This window comes from Pyrus communis, chromosome 4 (assembly GCF_041283825.1).
Source record: "Pyrus communis isolate YQ-2024b chromosome 4, ASM4128382v1, whole genome shotgun sequence".
Classification (NCBI taxonomy): domain Eukaryota; kingdom Viridiplantae; phylum Streptophyta; class Magnoliopsida; order Rosales; family Rosaceae; genus Pyrus; species Pyrus communis.
Window position 1 is genome coordinate 20,859,048 of NC_142568.1, and position 20,762 is coordinate 20,879,809.

Consider the following 20,762-nt stretch of genomic DNA (forward strand, 5'->3'; position numbering starts at 1 on the left):
GAGATGAGAATATACATATAAGGCTTACAAGATCCTCACCCCTGAGCGATGTGGGATCTTACAATAACCGACATAGCTTTTTATCTTTTTAAATGGTGGTGTCGTATAAACAGAAAACCGTGTCTCTTTCAACTAACATAAAGTTAGTATTGGTTAAAAAGAGAATTGTGTCGCTTCTACCCGACGCTAAAAATTATTTTTAAATATTTTAAAACTTCCTGTCAGTTGTAGCCGACAGGTTGGTGTTTTTATTTTTTTAAATATGTATCTCAAGTGACAAAATTTTGGGTGGGATATTTCCCGCCATTTTTTAGACAAAAAATAAGATGTCGGTTCTATCGTTGTCTCCCTCTTTCAAAAGTCTTCACCTCAAGCCCAGAGGCTTACCTCCCTCATTTCTCTCTCCCTTCTTCCAAGCAGACCCTAAAACTGCAGCTCCTCTCTCCACATTTTCTCAAACCCTGACCTCCATTTATACAAACCAAACCTTAATCTTTCATCATCAACCCATAAGACCTTGCAACCATGGATTTACTGCATCATCAGAAGGGTAGCAGCACTGATCTTGGTGCCCACGCAATCAGAGGTAAACTTCTCACCCTCCCTTGCCAATTCATGCACTCAGGTTCACAGATTGAAATATACCATACAAGAAAAAATCTTCAGCTCCTCATGCTTGTGTTGTTTCTTTTGCAGGGACCTGAGACCTGTAAAATAAAAAATAAAAAAAGACGATGGAACCACTGGTACAACCCCAAATCGCATTTCAAGGAAAAACCACTACGAAGTTGTCTCCGTTCTAGATCCGTCATTTAAAGTTATAACCCACTGAGCTCCATTTTATGTTCTTGTTTAGTAAGATCAGCAATTCAAAAATTCATAGAAAAATTCATGCATGTTCATTTTAGATCTAAAGAGCAAAGACACTGAAAATCGTAGATCCATAATTTTTGAAAGGTATAAAACTTGAGTTTGATATGTGTCTCTGTCTTTGAATATGTAATCTGTAGAGCCCTAAAGACCCCAGTTCAATTCTTGAATAAATTGAATCTGTGAAGTTTGCATCTCATCTACCATATCTGTATTTCAAGCCCATTGTATATTCAGTTCCAGCAGGCATCAAGGGCAAACGGACCTGAGTTGTGAGGCTCATATCCACTACATGCAAGGTATAAAATTTCGCTGTCCTTCACTATAAATAACTCATCTGCACATTTATGAATCTGCTGGTGAAATTTTTTTTTTTGAACTTTGAGCTAAAGTGACTTAATGTATGTGCCTGTTTCCAGTAAAAGAAAAATGGAAATGGACTCTTGGACCAAACTGATTAAGCAATGTCGACCCTTCTGCACTCAGACCCCGAACCATAGAAAATGTATTAGGAATTTTGAAATGGTATGTAATTAAGTCATGGGGTGGGAGTGAGTTGAATGGGTCTAATTAAGTCATGTTGATCGACGGGCAGCACGAAATGGAGGAGGAGGAACTGAGTGGTGGTCAGGAACAGTAGTGGAAGTCGTCTACGGAGGAGGAATTGAGACAGACTTTTATTTATTTTTTTATTAATGGTGCATGGTGTCGGTTATGGATGACAGCATAGTTGTTTATTTTATTTATTAAATAGTTAGGTGGTGTCGGTTAGGACCGACACTACTATCATTTTTTAATGTGGCCGGTATCCGACGAGAGTTTCAATGTCATTTTTATGCGACACTACTATCCTTTATTTTATTTTATTTTATATTGCTTTCCTTCTTCGTGGTGAATTAAGAGGACTAACCGACATCAAAAATCTTTTCGTGACACTAGCAATGGTGTCGGTTCTGTTATCCGACATTACATGAGTTTATGTCGGATTTGTACCTAATATCCGATAGAAATTATGTTTTCTTGGTTTTAGAACCGCTAGTTATAGGTAATTTTGTAGTAATGTCATCGGATATCATGTCTCTTTTGTATTACAACAAAAGAAAAGTTCACCTCCTGCTCAAGGCTTTTGGTTGGACACAAGCCACCACTTTATGCTTAATGTGAGTATATAAGGGGTTTTCTAAAATGTAAGAAATCTTACGAAATAGTTGTGAAATGTGAGTAGCCAGTAAATCGGCTCATTCTATTATACACCATCAGTTAACCAGCTACTCACATTTTATAACTGTAATATTACCATCCCGCAAGATTTCTCCCTAATTGGAAAATTTCAAGTCCAATTTTGTTAATGTATCAAAGCCAAGAAAAATCCCAAATTCAACTTTAATCCATATATTTTCATAAACAAGCAATGAACCAAATGGTTGACAAAAGGTGCATACTTTTTTGCAATGGTTGGAGGAAAGAGAAAAAGAACAATCCTTCTGATGTGTGATGGCGCATATGCAACAATTCATATGATATGTAGGAGTGGACAAATATGTTAACATGCATGGTTATACAAAATCATAACTTTTGAATTTACTAAAAGGCCTTTTGGTGGACTCAAAAGTCATGCTTGGATCCCTGATCCACGGCATGGAATTAGAAACAAAATGCCAAAAATTAGTTCAGAACTAAACCCTAATACTGATGTAAATATATGAGTGTGTAAACATATAAGCCAATGCATGCATGTAAACACGTAGAATAGTACTGAGCAATTTCACAATCATCAGATCAGACCAAAACAAATAAATCACTTTCACAGGTTGCGTGTGGCTGACTAAATTTAGAGATCAACGTCGCTCACAGTCTTACACTAGTGCATGGAAACAATCACATTCACATATAATAAAAACATATCTCATTAATCAACGGACGTCGTATACTCTGTTTTCTATTTCATAATAAATGGTTAACCTTGTCAAAATGATTGCAATCATGAAACCCTATACAAAGTAAAATCGGAACTTGTTTAGTACGTAATAAATACGTACGTGTATTATTTCACGACTTTGCTAAAAGTTTATTTTGTAAAATTTTCCCTTTTTTTTTTTAATTTTAACAGTATTTATTTTAAGGTTAATTAATTATTTTTATTTCTTCAAAAACATCTTGAAGAACATATGTAGATTAATTCCAAAACTCAGTCCACCCCCATTTTGAAGAACATATGTAGATTAATACCGATTACGATGCCAGTAGTTCAACGTCATGGCTCAAAATGGGTCGACTGAGTCTTGAAACTAAAAAAAATTAGAAAAGAGATACGACGGAGAGGGTTCCGATGAGGCCGGCTAGGGCACGTAAAATGGAAATTTCCTTGAATAGGGTAGGATAAAATTACGTATAGCACACCCAAAGCCACTACTTCGAGCTCGTAAAACGAAAGCGTTACGCTAATGTTGTGGTGATTAATGATATGTGGTGATTAATAATATATGGTGATGAATCATGATGACCATTGTGCTCATAAGAACTTTTGCATGTCAAGGAAGGGATCAGATTCATACAAAACCTAGTAATTTGAAGCTCGATCGGCAGACACAGTTAGCTTTAATTAATTAGGTTAATGTCATGTAATTCATGCCCACACGACAATGAACCAAATAAAATCAAATATGTTGCCAAAAAAAAAGTAAGTAAATATAATTCCACCGTCAGTGGCGAAGTCAAGAATTCTCGGAGGGAGGGGCGAATTTATATGTGTGCAAGGTTAAAGAAAAATGTCAACAAGCGAATCTTTTTATATAGTAATGTCTTCCACAATTAATCAATACAAATAAATTATAGTTGTTGTCAGCGAGGTTTCATGTCATGAAAACGTCGCATAATAGGCTTATCAGTAAAAGCAAATACATCTCTCTCAATGTAAACAACCATATTATCACTCAACCATTGATCTCCCATTTTGTTACACAATAATGTTTTCACAATCTTCATAGCAGAAAAAAATCTCTTCACCGAAGCAGTTGCAACTGATAACACCAAAGCCAATGTAAGAAACTTATACACTAACATATAACTTTCACACCTCCCGGTTCATTTTGTGAGATTTAGGTTAACAGATCATTTTGGAGGTAGTATCTACGAATTGCTTCACGATAATTGGAGAAGGATTTAAGCACTTTTTCTTATAGTATCGTTCCATGACGTAATTGTATAACGAAAGAAAAAAAAAATCTTAGACTCTTAATCCTAGAGTAGACTATAGGGTAATATCTAATCAAATCACGAATTAATTAATCAATACTAAAAATCATATGAATAATCAAGAATTCAATTTTTATTCTAAACCACAATTAAAAATTGAGTAAGTTGATTAGGGTTTATAGCGGTTACTGCAATCAATTTTTATTACTAGACCATGTGTGATTCAAGTTCCTATAATATATATAATGTATGAATCCTCTTTTATGTACTTCAAAAAAAAAAAAATCAATAATCATAGTATTCATATGAATAATCTATAATCGATAACCATAAATTAAAAAAAAAAAAAAAATTAATTTACCTCAATTAGAGTTGCTGGCGTGGTGTCTAGAGCTTGGTGGGCAACGGAACATGGCTTTCTTGTGTTCAATTCTGGGATTTGAGACAATTTTGAAAATTGAAATCTGGGAATAAAGATGGGGGGATGGATTTGTAATTTATGGGCAAGGGTGGGGGTAATAATTGAAACCGGTGGGAGGATTGAGATGGGGACCAGTGGTCCCTCCCTCTTTATATATTTTTTATTTGATTAATGCAAAACGACTTCGTTTACCAAACAAAAATTAATTTTTTTTTATCAGGCCCAAAACGACTTAGTTTTGGCCTGGATTTAAAAACTAAAAAAAAAAAGAACCTGCAAGCTCACAATTCCCAGATTCGAACCAGGAACCATCGTGGTTCCCAGATTCCGGCTGAACTAGAGCGGTTCAAGCCTCACTCCTACCTTTGTTTGACGGCCGCCCCCCTTCGCACCTATGTAGCTTCGCCACTGTCCACCGTTATATTAGTTGGGGCAAACCTGAAGTACACATAACCATGCATCCACCTAACAAATGAAAATATACGTATACAACTGCACAATCCAAATATATCGCTTCAGATGGCTTCTTTTGCCAAGTTAGGAACAAACAATTATTCAGACAGGGTCGAGATGTCGATTGACACTGAAATGTTATGGTAGCTCGATGAATTAAGACTTCATATAATTTGATGGAACCATAATGCCTAAATAAAAGCACGTACCAATATTCTACTTCTATGTTTATATTAGTGGACATGTGGATGTTGACCTAACTTTGGTAGCTACGTGTAGGGCTCGACTACGGATTTGCAATTAAAAATAGGACAAGGATTGTTTGCCCTCCCGTGTCCTCCTGTTTTGTATGGTCATAGTTAAACCACATCAACATTTTATATTGTTTTTTTTATAGAAATAATAAGACAAAAATGAATAATAATATAAAATATTGACGTGGCTTAACCGTGACCACACAAATAAGAGGGTACAGGAGGGCAACGAAAGTGGGAGGGCAGACGATCCTTGTCCTTAAAAATAAATTAAGAAAAATGTAGATTAGGATGTAATTAAGTTGATGAGGGCAGTGTTTCTCTCTTTGCACCTGAGTTCCAACTTTTTTTTTTTCCGTAATTTTAGATGAATTTAATATAGAATATAGCTTCTCTATCACAAAAATAATTTAGAGAAATTAACATATTTTTATAAATTTGATTGATCAATTTGAAATTAATTTGGGAGTCCTTATGCATGTAAATGTAGTATGCCTCAGCAAGAGTGATGGATTTCATCGCAAAAGTGAGATATCAAAGAAGTTGAGCTGATAACTTGATGTAGAGAGATGAGGTGAACAGATTCAAAATTTTGGTTACAAATTATTAAATTAATTCAGTGGGTTTACGGACCAATCCAACTGAAAGTAGTTAGGTTGGATTGGGTTGTAAACTTTAAAAATCTGTTTTCGAGTAGAAACCCAACCACCCGATCAATAGGTGAATTAAGTTGGGTTAAAGTATTATTAACCTGATTGAAAATAATTCATCAGTCCAATAGGTGGGTTGAGTTAGGTTGAAACATTATTAACCTGATTGAAACCGACTCACCCATCCAATAGGTGGGTTGAGTTAGGTTAAAATATTATTAACCCGATTGAAACCGAGCCACCCGAATATCAACAATTCTATACACACATACACAAAATTTAATAATTATTGTACACACTTGTTTATTTATACTTTAGTTAAATGATGAAATTTAACTTAAGTAACAAATAGTGACTCTAAAACACCAAATCCACAAGATTTAAGTTTATATTATGTGTTTTGGATTATTTGTCACCCAAACTCACTTCAGGAATAAGAATGAAAGTAAATAATCTCAACTTGTTGAACCTGCCCAACCCAACCCGCCTTAAAATGTTTTGGGAGAGTTGATTTGTCCATTTTCTTACGTGAAAATGAATTTTTATAACGTCAACCTGAGTCTATTGAGTTATACATGGATTGAAATCCAACCCAACCAACCCACCCAATACATATATGAATTAATACCTAATGGTCCTTATGGTGTAAAGACAACAAAAAACAAAACAATTTGGTGTACATATATCAATATGATCTATGCTAGCCATGTTAAAAGAAAAGAAAAAAAATCTAATTGTCCCAAATTAATGTATAGTTTTAATATAAAAACTGAGATCAGGTTGGAAGGAAATTAAACTACCAATAAGTGGACAGCTTATGCCAGATAGGATACCTGTGTAATATAAATCAATAAATCATTGAATTTGTTTTGTATTTAACTAAATGATCGTTTCTAAATCTATAGCATGTCCCATACTTTATGTTTCATAGTTATGTCACCTGAATATGTCACAGATATTTTCATTTTTCTTTATCTGAAATCAGTTTATAAATTATTTCTGGTAATCTAAACTCAATTAGAAAATTTGAAAAATAAATAGTTTACAGATCAACGTTATGTTAACAATATTTGCCAAATACGATATAGTATGTACTAACCATAAACATTGTTATTGTAACGTTGATATTTAATTGCACTATCGTTGTCTGCATTGCTAGCATCGCTATTTGAGTCATGCGCAAGACCCAAGTGCACATGGGAGAAAAACTGCAGCCAAACTACATCAACTGCCAAAGCAACTTACCTTTCTCCTACTCAGAGCAATTTGAAAGTTTATTTATTTAATTTTTTTTAAAGGCGAGAGGATTGCTACAAAATTTATAATATATAAAAGCTTCAAACAAATAAAAGACTTTACCCTCTCTTTTTTTGTTGGATATAGAAGACTTTACTAAAACCCATATGATGTAACAACAGTTCCATCGTTTTAATAGTATATTATACTAGTTTTAATAGTATTCTACTGTTCTAATTAAAAAATTGCCATATCATGTGGAAAAAGAATAGTATTTTGGTGTTTTGGGTTTAAAGGAAGTGATTTTCACACATCTCTCTTTATTTCTAACTAATAATTTAAACAGAATCAAAGACCGAGATTTAACAGAAGTGCATAAACGGCTAAAAAATGTGTGTATTTATCATTTCCCTTCAAATTATACCCTTTTTGGATATTACATTTTTCTTTCTTATACTTCACTTGATTCAGTATTTATTGGTGAACCAATTTTTTCTGGTGATGGCACCACATGCCTTGCTGTCCCGTGACCTATCCCTTTCCTCTCTTGGTTCATAGTGTTACATTAGTACTTCAGTCCGTGATCTGGCTCATTGAACCATTTTTAACAAACATCAAGATTTATACCCAAATTTCATGAGCACCTTTTCTTTTTCTTAATCTTTTGGCAAGAATTTCTCAAAATTATGATTAAAGATATTAGACCATCAATTGCATTGCGTTTATTAGGGGTGGACATCAAACCGACTGAACTATCTAAACTACAAATTGTAATACACAATTTGGTTTAGTTTCGACCATCAAAATGTCAATTGAACACATGGAACGTGTGGTATGCTTTTAATGTTTGTTTGTCTCCTCATATGACTCGTCACGTGAGAAGAAAATCAAACATAAAGAGATATACAACCTCGTTCTAGATAATTATAATTACTTTCTTAGGGGAATCAAAATCCATAGAAAATTAGAGACAAAACAAGTAGTTGCACTAATGATCCACAGTTTATAGGACTAATCTGATAGCAATTTTCTGCTAATTAGTTCATGAAGACTACTGGGTTTTATGTGATAAGGATGAAGACAACTGTTGACAGATGGCTTTGACATTCCAAGATTCAGTAATTGCTGAGACTTGCGTGTAAGATATCCTAACAGTTCCATACAAAAGTTTGTAACCTACCAACTCAGACTTGACCAAGTAAACGGTTGAGATTCGACAGTATAAAGTTTATAATTAAAAAAAAATAAAAACCTTTTTTATTACAAAATGACAATAAATATAACAAAAAAGCAGAGCACTTTCAGAGCTGTGAGTGTGAATACAGACACAAATACAGCAATAAATTATTTTAAAAAAATACATTAATAATGAAAAAAAAAAACAATTTAATAAAGTAAATGACTGGTAAATTCCAATCAGTCATGTTTCACAAACAAATCAGGAAAATCTCAGTACCTTTAAACATCACAGAATTCCATGCATCCCTTTTACTGTTTGTAAGGAAACTCTCAGCAGTGAGTGGGTCTTAAAAACCCACCACCTGACCTACCACTGACAACTCCACCCCTTCTTCTTATATCCCCATCCACTCACAGAGATCACTTTTTTTTTCCATGACCCTGTAATTTTTGGGTAGGCACAGGAGTTTTTTGGTTTTTTATGGGTGAGGGTTTTTGAGATGGATTAGTTTTGGTGCCTGAAAGCTCCATCCCAACTTAGATTCAGAGACACATTTGCCCCACAGTGAAAACCCACAAAGGGATTTGAGTTTACTGCTTATATTTGTTTTTTTTAATTAATTTTATTGAAAAGTGGGATCTTTTGGGTTTCTTGAGAGGTTTTATTGGTGTATGTTTCTGGGTTTTTCTTAATTCTGGTTAGAGATCTGGAATTGTGCCTTGTTTTTGGATAAAGAATGCTGAAGGGGTTTCAAAGATCTGGCTTTTCAAGATTGCTCTTTTGAGTTCCATCTCAGAGTGGTAAGTGAGTGAATTTACAATTACTTGTGAATTGTTGTTTATGTTGGTAAAATGATTGAAGTGAAATTTAAGCTGGTAGCATTTCAAAGTTCTCTACTTTATTGCGTTTATATATGTGTTCATATGTGTGTATATATTTGTGGAATTGGTGAAAAAATATAGTAGCTTTGTATTTTATTAATCTCTGGATGCTGCAATGGATTGAAAGAACTGATTTTGAAATTTTTTTTACAGGGATATGAATGATGAATCAGAATAAATTTTAATGTGAGATTCTGCTGTGTATGTGTAGGCTTGTTTGGTAGCTGATAGAATGGCCTCTGATCTCAAATCAGAGTTATCCAAGGAAACTCCCATCTTTAATCTAAAAGTCTGGGAAGTAATTGGAATTGCTGTTGCATTTTTTATCGTTGTTATCCTTACTGTGCTATCAATGTGTCTTACTTGGCGTAAGAAATCGAGGAAAGCTCGTGACAGGATACCCCTTAGTCAAATCCCAACTGTCTCGAAAGAGATTAAGGAAGTGCGGGTGGAGCAAGTATCTGCTAGGGAGTTTGCTCCTCGTGATGGAATTCTTCTCACCATTCACGACAAATCTAGTGACAGAGAATCCGATAAGATCATGGTCCATTTGGATATGGGAAAATCAAATAATGGAGAAAATAGCAGCCAGTCAGGTTCGTTTAATCGTCTAGAAAATGATGGTGTCCTGTCCCATTCTGGAGAAGAAGGGAGTTCCAGCACGGTTACTGTGTATAAGGCTTCCTCATCGTATCCAATAACTGCACCGTCTCCTCTGGTTGGCCTGCCTGAATTCTCACATTTGGGTTGGGGCCACTGGTTTACATTAAGGGACCTGGAGCTTGCAACAAACCGGTTTGCAAAGGATAATGTCCTTGGTGAGGGTGGATATGGAGTTGTTTACCGGGGACATCTCATCAATGGGACTCCAGTGGCCGTTAAAAAGATCCTAAACAACCTGTGAGTTTAAATATGACTGTATCTTGACTCTATTTTGGTTTCTCCATTCCTCTTTCTTGGTTCCATGAACTTCTCTGAATCTGTTATATTGTCTTTAGAGGCCAAGCCGAGAAAGAATTCAGGGTGGAAGTTGAAGCAATTGGCCATGTGCGCCACAAGAATTTGGTTCGCCTCTTGGGATACTGCGTTGAAGGGACTCATAGGTACCATTTTCTTTTGAATTGTTTTTTGTGGCTTTGGTATTTGAGGAGTGTATGAGCATATAATAGCCTAGTACGGGTGAATTAGCAGCTGAACTATAATAACTGGTCTCATTTGCATTTCAAAATTTCAGGATTTTGGTCTACGAGTATGTCAACAATGGAAACCTGGAGCAGTGGCTTCACGGAGCAATGCGTCACCATGGATATCTCACTTGGGAAGCCCGCATAAAGGTTCTCCTTGGGACCGCAAAAGCGTAAGTCAAATCACCTACATAATTACTTTCTTTTTTCCAGGTTTCCTAGTGTCACTTAATGAGATATGCTTGTTGCAGTCTTGCCTATTTACATGAGGCCATTGAACCAAAAGTGATACACCGAGACATTAAGTCAAGCAATATATTGATTGATGAAGACTTCAATTCCAAGGTATCTGATTTTGGGCTGGCCAAGCTGCTGGGTGCAGGAACTAGTCATGTGACAACGCGTGTTATGGGAACCTTCGGGTTAGTATTCTTTCTTGAGCATGGTTTGTTTTGGCCCTAAAATATGTTGTGCCTCTCAGTTTTAGATGTTCAGAATAAATTGATAACTGATGCTGATGATTAATTATTTCTCGTGTAATCATTGTCCCTGTTACCAAAAAATTTCAGGTATGTGGCTCCTGAATATGCTAATACCGGACTTTTGAATGAAAAGAGCGATGTATATAGCTTTGGGGTTTTGCTCTTAGAAGCAATTACTGGAAGAGACCCTGTGGACTATGGTCGCCCTGCTCATGAGGTATGCACTCTAACCATCCTAAGATACCACATTTTTGTCAGCGTAGAATCATAAGTGCTTGATGCAAGTTGGATTTATTGCTTGTACTAAGTAGTGAATGTCTTTTGAAAACACATATTACACAGTGAATGACAACAGTCAACAGACAATATACAGTCTAAATATACTTAGGAGTGCGCAGATTGTCTAGTCCAACATAGGCCCTCCCTAAAATTTACCCTTCTGAATCGCTTTGGTTCTGTTTTTTCCTACTAAATATACTTAGCTTGGTTCTGGATTTGTAAAAACCAAGGCTTTCATGTACTTATATGACTAACTGCTGAGCTTACCTGAGGAGTAATCTGGTAGGGTTTACATTGGACTTCGATACTCCACAGACAGAAATGGCAATAGAACTTTAATGTTGCAATGTCCATCCTTTGATCACCATTTCATTTTGCTGAATGAATTTCTGGAATTTTGTTTGACAGGTAAATCTGGTTGATTGGCTAAAAATGATGGTTGGAACCAGAAGATCCGAAGAAGTGGTAGACCCAAACATTGAGGTGAGACCATCGACAAGAGCCCTAAAACGAGCCCTCTTGACTGCTTTGAGGTGTGTTGATCCAGATTCTGAAAAAAGACCCAAGATGAGCCAAGTTGTCCGTATGCTTGAGTCCGAGGAATATCCTATACCAAGAGAGGTTGGATTTTCATTCCATCTCTAAAACACAATTTCTGTTGGATATTAACTTGAAATTATGTCTGTTAGAAAGAGAATGAACCGGCAACTTCTGGTCTGGCTCGACTGCATTTGAATCCCGGAAGGAAATATCTGATTCCATTTTCTAACCACATTGCCTCTTACATGTCCCTGTTACGTCTGTAAATGTAGAGCTTTTTAGCTGTCTCCCGAATTGAATTTCGATTCAAAGGACCAAAACATTTTCCCCTGCAAAAGATTTAACCTTCTCGTGCGTTTTAATCCCTCAATATTCTATCAAAATCCCTCCCCACGCATTACATTCTGTTCTCCCATCGTCTTGTCCATTTTGTTTTCAGTCCTCACAGGATGCAGGCTTCGTTAACTTTTATACAAAGAGATGATTTTCACCTGTCTTCTGAACACAATTTTTATTCTTAATGTTCAGGATCGAAGGCACCGAAGAACTGAAGGAGGTAGTGTGGACATTGATTCCCAGCGTGAAAATTCAGACACTGATCGGAGTGACTATCCGGGATCAAGATCAGAGAGCAAAGGCTACCAACGGACGTAATAACGCAGTGATTCGTTTAAGGATGTCGGAAATATAGAAAGTGAGGGTAATTCTTAATTTTTTTTTTCTCTACACGTAAATTCTTGGGTTTGTCTGTCTGAGACTCTGAGCTGATGCTGTTAGGACATATGTGGTAGAAGGGATTGATGGGGAAGAGAGATGATCCTCCCTTTCCCCCCCCTCCTTTTTTCTCTTTGGTTTTATTATTTTTTGTAGATGGAGAAATGTATTGTGTATGGAAGTGGTGGTGTTTGTGAAGAACCCAAAACAATAGGGGCTTTGTTATGTACAGAGATTTGCTCTTCAAATTTGGTGGATGAAATTGCTCCCTTTTAGTTTAGACAACAAGGCTTCTGAGTCATTCTCTTGGTCACCTGGTGACTAACGATACACGGTCACTTACAGTTTAATTCGATATCGAGGGGTGAGATTTAAACATTAAAAGCACGTCCATGTATCCTCCACATTTGATATGAAATTCGACAGTGAGTGACCATGCTTTCTGTGGTCGCCAGACAATCAATAAAACATCTCTGTCCATTTATAATGTGTTATGAATATTGCAGCCATGAGAAGCTCAAAACCATAACTAAATAATCTGTAATCTCTTGAAATATTGTCTTTGAATTAGTTTATAATGTTCGGAGACTGAAAGTGATGTTCACACTCTCCTTTTTGGCTTCTGCACTTCTCACTTTGTTCGTAGCTTTAGGATTGAACAAATCAAAGAATATTTGAGAGATAAATATAAGGAGGAGTGCAAGAGGAGAGATAGGGAGTGAAAATTAATTCTCTTCGAAGACATGCAAATTCCAAATTTGGCATTAATTAAATTAAATCAATATTGGAAAAATGGGTATCAAACTTGAGTTCTTCTTGGTGGTACCGAGAAGTTGTATTTCAACTCTGACTGTCTCTAACCATCACGGAGTGGTCTAGTCATTGAGATTGAATTTCAGGTCCGTATTTTGTACGGCACATCCTGGTTCGATTCTTCGTCAAGGTTGTGAGCTCATCGATTTCTCACATTTTGTGTTCTCCGTCAAGGTTAAGAACATTGTATGCTGTGTTTCTTGCCAAGCAAGACAGTGTTTTTATTTTATATAAATTAACTTGTCTTTGTTTCATCAAATTTCTGCTGACATAGTTAAGTAAATCGGATTCGTCAGAGTTTTCGGTTTTTTAATTTCTTGCGAAACGGGTAGTGATCAAAGCCCCCATGTATGACCTGTTTCCTGATTTCCCAAGTATTCTTCCATGCTAAGACTCCAATTAATCAGCGGGCTCAATATTGTTATCACATAATTCATATGTAGCTGTAAATTTTTTGCATTATATTAAGCTCATCGATTAACTCTTAATCCGCTGGATTATTTTTGTAAAAAACCTCATTTAGTCAACTTGTTCTCTCTCTCTCTCTCTCTTTCTCTCTCTTTCTCTCTCTCTCTCTCTCTCTCTCTCTTTCTCTCTCTCTCTGGAGTAATATGTTGTTTATTCAAAAACAGCAATTTCAACTTCCTTGGACAGAAAGAAAAAGAATGATGCATCACCTTACTCTTACCAACATAGTTTAAGCACGATTGACATCAATAATATACATATATATATATATGTGTGTGTGTGTGTGTAATTATGTGTATATTTACTTCCACTCAGTTTTTCTTCCAAGTTTGCTCTAAGCTAACAACTATGGCTCAGATGGTTGGCAGAGATCAGATAGAGTCACTAAGAATCGAGCTGGAAGAGTTCGGAAGAAGCTTTAGGGCATCCTTTCGGAGTCATTCCTCCAGTTTCCGAGCCAATTCAGCGTTGAGTTCTGCCAAAGATGATGCGGAGGATGCTCAATTTGCTGAACAGTGGGCAGCCATTAATAGATTGCCAACATTCGAACGGTTAAAATCATCTTTGTTTGACAAGGATGAGGGAAACGAGTTTGATGGTGAAGGAAAGCGAGTTGTTGATGTTACCAAGCTTCGAGCTCTGGAACGGCATCTATTCATTGAGAAGCTCATCAAACACATTGAAAATGATAACCTTCGACTCTTGAGCAAAATTAGAAACAGGATTGACAAGTAAGCCTTTTCTTCTTTTGCATGACGATCAAGTGAAGTTTATTTTTCCTTCATGCCAAACTGTTTTTGTAGGGTTGGCGTAAAATTGCCTACCGTGGAGGTGAGATATAAGAATGTTTGTGTGGAAGCAGTGTGTGAGGTGGTTCACGGAAAGCCCCTTCCAACTCTTTGGAACTCAGCCAAAAGCATGCTTTCAGTAAGTACTTAAATCATGTCCAAAAGTAACAACTTAACCATTCACTAGTCAACTTTATGAATCTGTTTTCGATTTTTTCCTCACTTTTTCTGTGCAGATCTTTGCCAGGTTTCCGGGTTCAAAGTCACACGAGGCCAAGATAAGGATTATTAAAGATATCAGTGGTACAATAAAGCCAGGAAGGTAAGCTAGTATCCTTTCATCTACTAAATTTAATTCAACTAAGCCAAAAGTTCTCATGTCTTCGTACTAAATCGGTTCTGTTGCAGATTTACTTTGCTGCTTGGGCCCCCGGGGTGTGGGAAGACCTCCCTTCTTAAGGCGCTATCAGGGAATCTGGACAAATCCCTCAAGGTTTCTCTTATTTTTATACTTGGAGCATCTTTGTAAATTTGTAATATGGAATTCGTAATCGCCATCTTCTTATTTTAACTATTCGATTCAACAGGACACCATTATAACATGGAGTCCAGTAATTTCAGAGTTTGGTTATGAGCTGCTTAAATTTGTTTGCTGACTTCATACTTGCTTGTTTTGTCCGACTTTTTCCCTGCTAGTTCTCAGGCGAAGTTACATACAATGGACACAAACTATCGGATTTTGTCCCCCAGAAAACATCAGCTTATATAAGCCAACTCGATGTGCACATTCCTGAAATGACTGTGAGGGAAACACTCGATTTTTCAGCCCGCTGTCAGGGTATTGGAAGCCGAGCTGGTAAGATTTTGTTGAGCCTAAGATAATTATTATGTGGTTAAATGTCTACAACCTATTGACGAAGGATAGTTGATCTGGTTTTACGCCTACAAAGATGTAATGCTGGAAGTCAGTAAAAAGGAGAAGGAGGCAGGAATAATTCCGGATCCAGATGTAGATACCTACATGAAGGTACTTCAACCTTTCTGATATTCTTCATTCCAAGTTTATGAGATCATTGATTTCTCGCACTTTTCGTTCTTCGTCAAGGTTATGTACTCTATTGTTTATCATGACGTTTTTATAATTTATGAGTCTATGACAGGCAATTTCTGTTCAAGGACTAAAACGAACCCTTCAGACGGACTACATTTTGAAGGTAGAGTTAAAATCTTGTTTCCTATAGTTTGTGTCTGCACAAATGCTTCCCAGCGTCTTACAATGTTCATGGTGGTTTTTCAGATCCTTGGACTTGATATATGTGCTGACACGCTGGTTGGAGATGCCATGAGACAAGGCATCTCTGGTGGTCAAAAGAAGAGAGTCACAACAGGTAATGCAAATAGAAATACTGATAGTTTTAGAAAATTATGCAATGTCCTAAATTCCAGCCTCGGATGACCTACCTCACCGGGTGTGAATTTTAATTTTGTAGCGGAGATGATCATTGGTCCCACAAAAGCTTTGTTCATGGACGAAATAACAAATGGCCTAGACAGTTCCACTGCATTCCAGATTGTTTCTTGTCTTCAGCAGCTGGTGCACATAACAGACGCTACTTTACTAGTTTCGCTTCTTCAGCCAGCACCGGAGGCCTTTGATCTCTTTGATGACCTTATTTTAATGTCGGAAGGGAAGGTTGTTTATCACGGTCCACGCGATCAAGTCTTGGAATTTTTTGAGGATTGTGGGTTTAAGTGTCCTGAGAGGAAAGGGGTTGCGGATTTCATTCAAGAGGTAAGTGAATTGCAGCTTGCTTATGATGAAATCCTTCTACAGGTTAAAGAAACAGTTAACATCGTGGTTCTGTTGTAGGTTATCTCTGAAAAGGATCAGTCATACTATTGGAACCGCACCGAACCTCACAACTATGTATCCGTTGATATGTTCTCGGAAAAATTCAAGGCATCTTGTTTTGGGAAGAAACTAGATGAAGACCTGTTAGGGACAAATGACAAGTCCCAAAACCATGAGAATGCTCTCTCCTTCAGCGTGGATTCTCTTTCAAAACGGGAACTCTTTCGAGCTTGCGCATCAAGAGAACTTCTTCTCATGAGGAGGAACTCTTTTATCTATATATTCAAAACAATTCAGGTCATCATTTGTGCTTTTGCGTTTACACTTCTCAATTCAACTTAGGAATTATGAAAACATGCTAAGACTATTTTTTCGCTGCAGCTTATCGTCATTGCATTTATTACAATGACTGTGTTTTTGAGGACTAGAATGGGTCTTGATGTTACTCATGGTAATTACTACATGGGGTCCTTGTTCTATGCTCTCACAATACTTGTCGTTGATGGAATTCCCGAGATGTCCATGACAATTCAGCGACTAGAAGTATTTTACAAACAGAGAGACCTGTGTTTTTACCCGGCTTGGGCTTACGCAGTTCCTGCAACACTTCTAAAAGTTCCTGTTTCACTTGTGGTATCCCTGGTTTGGACTTCTCTTACCTATTATGTCATTGGATACAGTCCCGAGCCACAGAGGTCAGCTTGAGTTTAAAAGGCTTATTTGATTTATGTTTTCGGTTTGGTTTCAGATTGTTGTTAAGATGACGTGATCTTGTTTTAGGTTCTTCTGCCAGTTCTTGATGCTTTTTGCTGTTCACTTTACATCATTGTCTATGTTTCGCTTCCTGGCGTCGTTCTTTCAGACTATGGTTGCCACTATGACAGGCGGTAGCTTTGCATTATTGTTTCTCATGCTATTTAGTGGATTCGTTATCCAAAAACGTGAGATTAATTTACCTGTTTCTCCAGTTCATTTGGAAAAAAATCAGCTGAACAAACAAATTTAATTAGTCATATTGTTGTTTGCAGCTTCCATGCCTGTTTGGTTAGAGTGGGGTTTTTGGGTTTCTCCCCTGACATATGGAGAGATAGGCCTCTCTGTCAACGAGTTTCTTTCGCCGCGGTGGCAAAAGGTTGAGCATCTCATTTCATGGAAGATCGAAGAAAAATACTATTAACTCATTTTCATGCTCCTCAGGATGCTTTCTGTTTTTTTTACCTCTGCAGATGCTATCCCCAAATTCTACTACGACTATTGGGAGACAAATACTTGAAAGCCGTGGCCTGAACTTTGAAGGATATCGCTACTGGATATCACTTGGTGCCTTGTTCGGATTCGCAATAGTTTTCAATATCGGATTCACCTTGTCATTGAGTTTCTTTAAGTGTAAGTTATTTGATTTTTCCGCTATCCTATTTTAGCGCAAGAAGTGGAACTTAAAAACACCTCGACTCATCCCATTTTGCACACACTCAGCTCCTGGGACATCTCGTGGGATCATTTCACACGAAAAGCTCTCTCAAATTCGAAGTACTAATGACAACCTTGGTGATGCCAATTTGAAGGAGAAGTCCACAAATCATCCTCCTAAAACAACTGAGAGCGGTTAGCAGATTCGTGTTTGTTTCCCTTATTTTACAGAGAAACTTCTACAACATTTTTACAGTAGCCTTTTTCGGGATTAACAGGAAGGATGGTCTTACCTTTCACTCCCTTGACGGTGGTGTTCCAAGATGTGCAATACTATGTTATTCCTGAGGTGACAATATTAAGTGTTCATTTGCACAAGGTTCAGATAGTTGCAGGATTAAAAAGCTTTTACTAACGTTAATTTCTTTCTTTCTTGTATTTGCGTTTCAGACAACCAGGGAACCGGGATTTAATCAGAAAAAGCTCCAGCTTCTGAGTGATGTTACAGGAGCGTTTAGGCCCGGTATCCTTACAGCACTGATGGGTGTGAGTGGAGCTGGGAAAACTACGCTTCTTGATGTTCTTGCAGGCAGAAAGACTAGTGGCTACATTGAAGGAGACGTAAAGATTGGTGGATATCCCAAGGTTCAAGAAACATTTGCTAGGGTATTGGGTTACTGTGAACAGACCGATATACATTCTCCACAAATCACAGTAGAAGAATCTTTGATCTTTTCTGCTTGGCTGCGTCTGGCTTCGCAGATTGACTCAAAAACAAAATCTGTAAGGCCATTACATTTAGATATCAAATCAAATCCTCGGTTTTAATTTCAATAGTGTGACGTTTTTTTGGCATTTCTAACAGGAGTTTGTGAATGAAGTTCTTGAGACAATTGAGCTTGATGGAATAAAAGATGCCTTGGTTGGTATACCTGGTGTTAGTGGTCTGTCAACAGAGCAGCGTAAACGCCTTACAATTGCTGTGGAGCTTGTTTCAAACCCCGCCATAATCTTCATGGATGAACCTACGACTGGTTTGGATGCAAGAGCTGCTGCGATAGTGATGCGGGCAGTGAAGAATGTTGCTAATACAGGAAGAACAATTGTTTGCACCATCCACCAACCGAATATCGATATATTTGAGTCATTTGATGAGGTAAAACCTGGATATTAGAAGCATCATTCTTTGATAAGGTTTTAACCTTTTTCATAAGTTGCGGTGTTTTCTTTTCTTTGAATACAGCTAATTCTATTGAAAACCGGAGGGCTTATAATCTACTCTGGACCGTTGGGACAACACTCGAGTAGGGTTATAGAATATTTTCAGGTTCGTAAATTGCACTCTGATTTCTGAAATACTAGTTGCTATAAGCAAAATACTTATACCAAAGATTCGGTATGCTGAACTGTTTCTATATAATTACTTCTGGCAGAGTATTCCCGGGGTTCAAAAGATTCGCGATAACTACAATCCAGCAACATGGATGCTAGATATCACTTCTACATCAGCTGAAGTTGAACTTAGACTTGATTTTGCCCAAATATACAGACAATCTTCTTTACATGAGTGAGTTCACTTGAAAGAGTGATCAAATCAAGGCTTTTGAACTCGGATTTTTGTGTGATTGTTTTTGAAAACTCGAATGCGGCTGATTTCCTAGTATCCCATTTGCAGGAACAATATAGAGCTTGTGAGACAGTTGAGTACCCCACCTCCTGGCTCAACAGATCTGCATTTCGCTACCCGATTTTCTCAAAATGGCTGGAGACAATTCAAGTCTTGCCTTTGGAAGCAGAACTTGACTTACTGGAGGAGTCCCGCATACAACTTGATGCGCATCATGCATACGCTTGCAACATCTCTAATTTTCGGGGCCTTGTTTTGGAACCAAGGACAGAATCTGTAAGCCCTCAGATCATGTTATTTTGTCCAATCGTATAGAACCTTCATTCACTCATATCTAACCAACCTTATTCTTACTTGATTTTCGATTTCTGCATTTAGAACCAACCAGCAAAACTTGTTTAATGTACTTGGTTCAATGTTCGCCGGTGTCATATTCTTGGGCATAAATAACTGCTCAACCGTTTTGCAACACGTTTCAACGGAGAGAACTGTCATGTACCGCGAAAATTTTTCAGGGATGTATTCTCCGTGGGCATTTTCACTTGCACAGGTGAATTTATCTTACATCTGACAACATACTTTATTTGTACCTTTCTTAACACTGTTTGTACAACGTAGTACTCCTCAAGTTCACACAAGTCTTCAAAAATTGCAGGTTGCAGTTGAATTTCCCTATCTATTTGTCCAGGCAGCCACATTTACGATCATCACATATCCAATGATTGGATACTATGCGTCATCATACAAGGTTTTCTGGTACTTTTATGCTATTTTTTGCTCATTCCTGTACTACAATTACATGGGATTGATGCTCGTGTCGTTGACGCCAAACTACTTGGTAGCTGCAATTCTCTCCTCGGTTTTCTACACATTGTACAATCTGTTTGCTGGTTTTCTGATTCCTGAACCGGTAAGCCTACTCATTCTTCGCCAAATACAAAATAAACGTTGCTTTTCAATATTTTTCGACCAAATAGCTGACTTGGATAAATTGTTTTTCCTGCAGCAAATTCCGAAATGGTGGATTTGGTTGTATTACATGACTCCTACATCTTGGTCAATGAATGGTTTGCTTACTTCACAATATGGAGACATAAACAAGGAGGTTATAGTGTTTGGCGAAACCAAAACTGTGTCTGCCTTCTTAAAGGATTACTTCGGGTTGCACCACGATCAGCTGGCTCTGGTGGCGGTAGTTCTCATTGCTTTTCCGATTGCTTTTGCATCCATTTTCGCCTTCTGCATAGGACGGTTGAACTTCCAGAGGCGGTGAATGTGTGATGAATCTCCTCTAGCCACAGTTGAAAATGTCACACATCGGTAGAGCTAGTATGCCTTCTGTTTGTATGTATAAATCTGTCAGTCTGTACAAATTAGAGCTGTCAATGTATCGGATTTTTATTATAAAGCTAATATGAATTTTCTTGTAATAAAAGAGGATCAGGCGATGATAGCTTCTCGACTG

The 20,762-nt window shown here is 37.2% G+C and overlaps 2 protein-coding genes and 2 long non-coding RNA genes across 5 annotated transcripts; 3 read left to right on the forward strand and 1 right to left on the reverse strand.

Annotated features, from left to right (window-relative positions):
* Positions 1 to 368: 368 nt before the first annotated feature.
* On the forward strand, positions 369 to 4,524 carry LOC148697617 (uncharacterized). The gene is made up of 3 exons (XR_015961259.1): positions 369 to 586; positions 697 to 1,169; positions 1,290 to 4,524. It is a non-coding gene; the product is annotated as an uncharacterized LOC148697617 (long non-coding RNA).
* On the reverse strand, positions 3,629 to 4,666 carry LOC148697618 (uncharacterized). Its single transcript, XR_015961261.1, has 2 exons — positions 4,427 to 4,666; positions 3,629 to 3,890 (listed from the first exon to the last, which is right to left on the reverse strand). It is a non-coding gene; the product is annotated as an uncharacterized LOC148697618 (long non-coding RNA).
* A 3,719-nt stretch (positions 4,667 to 8,385) lies between these two features.
* Positions 8,386 to 12,619, forward strand: LOC137722343 (putative receptor-like protein kinase At5g18500). Of its 2 annotated transcripts, none has more exons than XM_068461320.2 (8): positions 8,386 to 9,059; positions 9,294 to 10,040; positions 10,139 to 10,243; positions 10,375 to 10,497; positions 10,576 to 10,746; positions 10,894 to 11,023; positions 11,494 to 11,706; positions 12,154 to 12,619. In XM_068461320.2, the coding sequence occupies exons 2-8, from the start codon at positions 9,373 to 9,375 to the stop codon at positions 12,277 to 12,279; spliced, it is 1,536 nt and encodes a 511-aa protein (XP_068317421.2). In that variant the 5' UTR covers positions 8,386 to 9,059; positions 9,294 to 9,372; the 3' UTR covers positions 12,280 to 12,619. The 2 variants fall into 2 exon arrangements, with proteins under 2 accessions (XP_068317421.2, XP_068317422.2); XM_068461321.2 differs by having other exon boundaries at positions 8,389 to 9,059; positions 9,352 to 10,040.
* Positions 12,620 to 13,905: 1,286 nt separating this feature from the next.
* Positions 13,906 to 20,732, forward strand: LOC137722437 (pleiotropic drug resistance protein 3). The gene is made up of 24 exons (XM_068461442.2): positions 13,906 to 14,351; positions 14,424 to 14,547; positions 14,645 to 14,730; positions 14,817 to 14,901; positions 15,105 to 15,264; positions 15,359 to 15,435; positions 15,569 to 15,622; positions 15,706 to 15,796; positions 15,899 to 16,200; positions 16,279 to 16,557; positions 16,642 to 16,955; positions 17,041 to 17,201; positions 17,289 to 17,392; positions 17,487 to 17,646; positions 17,737 to 17,865; positions 17,949 to 18,019; positions 18,121 to 18,453; positions 18,536 to 18,826; positions 18,914 to 18,997; positions 19,104 to 19,237; positions 19,346 to 19,573; positions 19,676 to 19,847; positions 19,953 to 20,207; positions 20,304 to 20,732. Exons 1-24 carry the CDS (start codon positions 13,912 to 13,914, stop codon positions 20,568 to 20,570), a joined length of 4,401 nt encoding a protein of 1,466 aa, XP_068317543.2. The 5' UTR covers positions 13,906 to 13,911; the 3' UTR covers positions 20,571 to 20,732.
* Positions 20,733 to 20,762: the final 30 nt, after the last annotated feature.

What these genes read in the sequence shown, in the direction of transcription:
- LOC137722343 (XM_068461320.2), top strand. Translation starts at nt 9,373, where the DNA reads ATGGCCTCTGATCTCAAATCAGAGTTATCCAAGGAAACTCCCATCTTT. An exon ending in CTCCTTGGGACCGCAAAAGC is followed by an intron (nt 10,498 to 10,575) that starts GTAAGTCAAATC and finishes TGCTTGTTGCAG; the next exon opens with TCTTGCCTATTTACATGAGG. An exon ending in CGTGTTATGGGAACCTTCGG is followed by an intron (nt 10,747 to 10,893) that starts GTTAGTATTCTT and finishes AAAAAATTTCAG; the next exon opens with GTATGTGGCTCCTGAATATG.
- LOC137722437 (XM_068461442.2), top strand. Translation starts at nt 13,912, where the DNA reads ATGTGTATATTTACTTCCACTCAGTTTTTCTTCCAAGTTTGCTCTAAG. An exon ending in ATTAGAAACAGGATTGACAA is followed by an intron (nt 14,352 to 14,423) that starts GTAAGCCTTTTC and finishes CTGTTTTTGTAG; the next exon opens with GGTTGGCGTAAAATTGCCTA. An exon ending in ATATATTCAAAACAATTCAG is followed by an intron (nt 16,558 to 16,641) that starts GTCATCATTTGT and finishes TTTTCGCTGCAG; the next exon opens with CTTATCGTCATTGCATTTAT.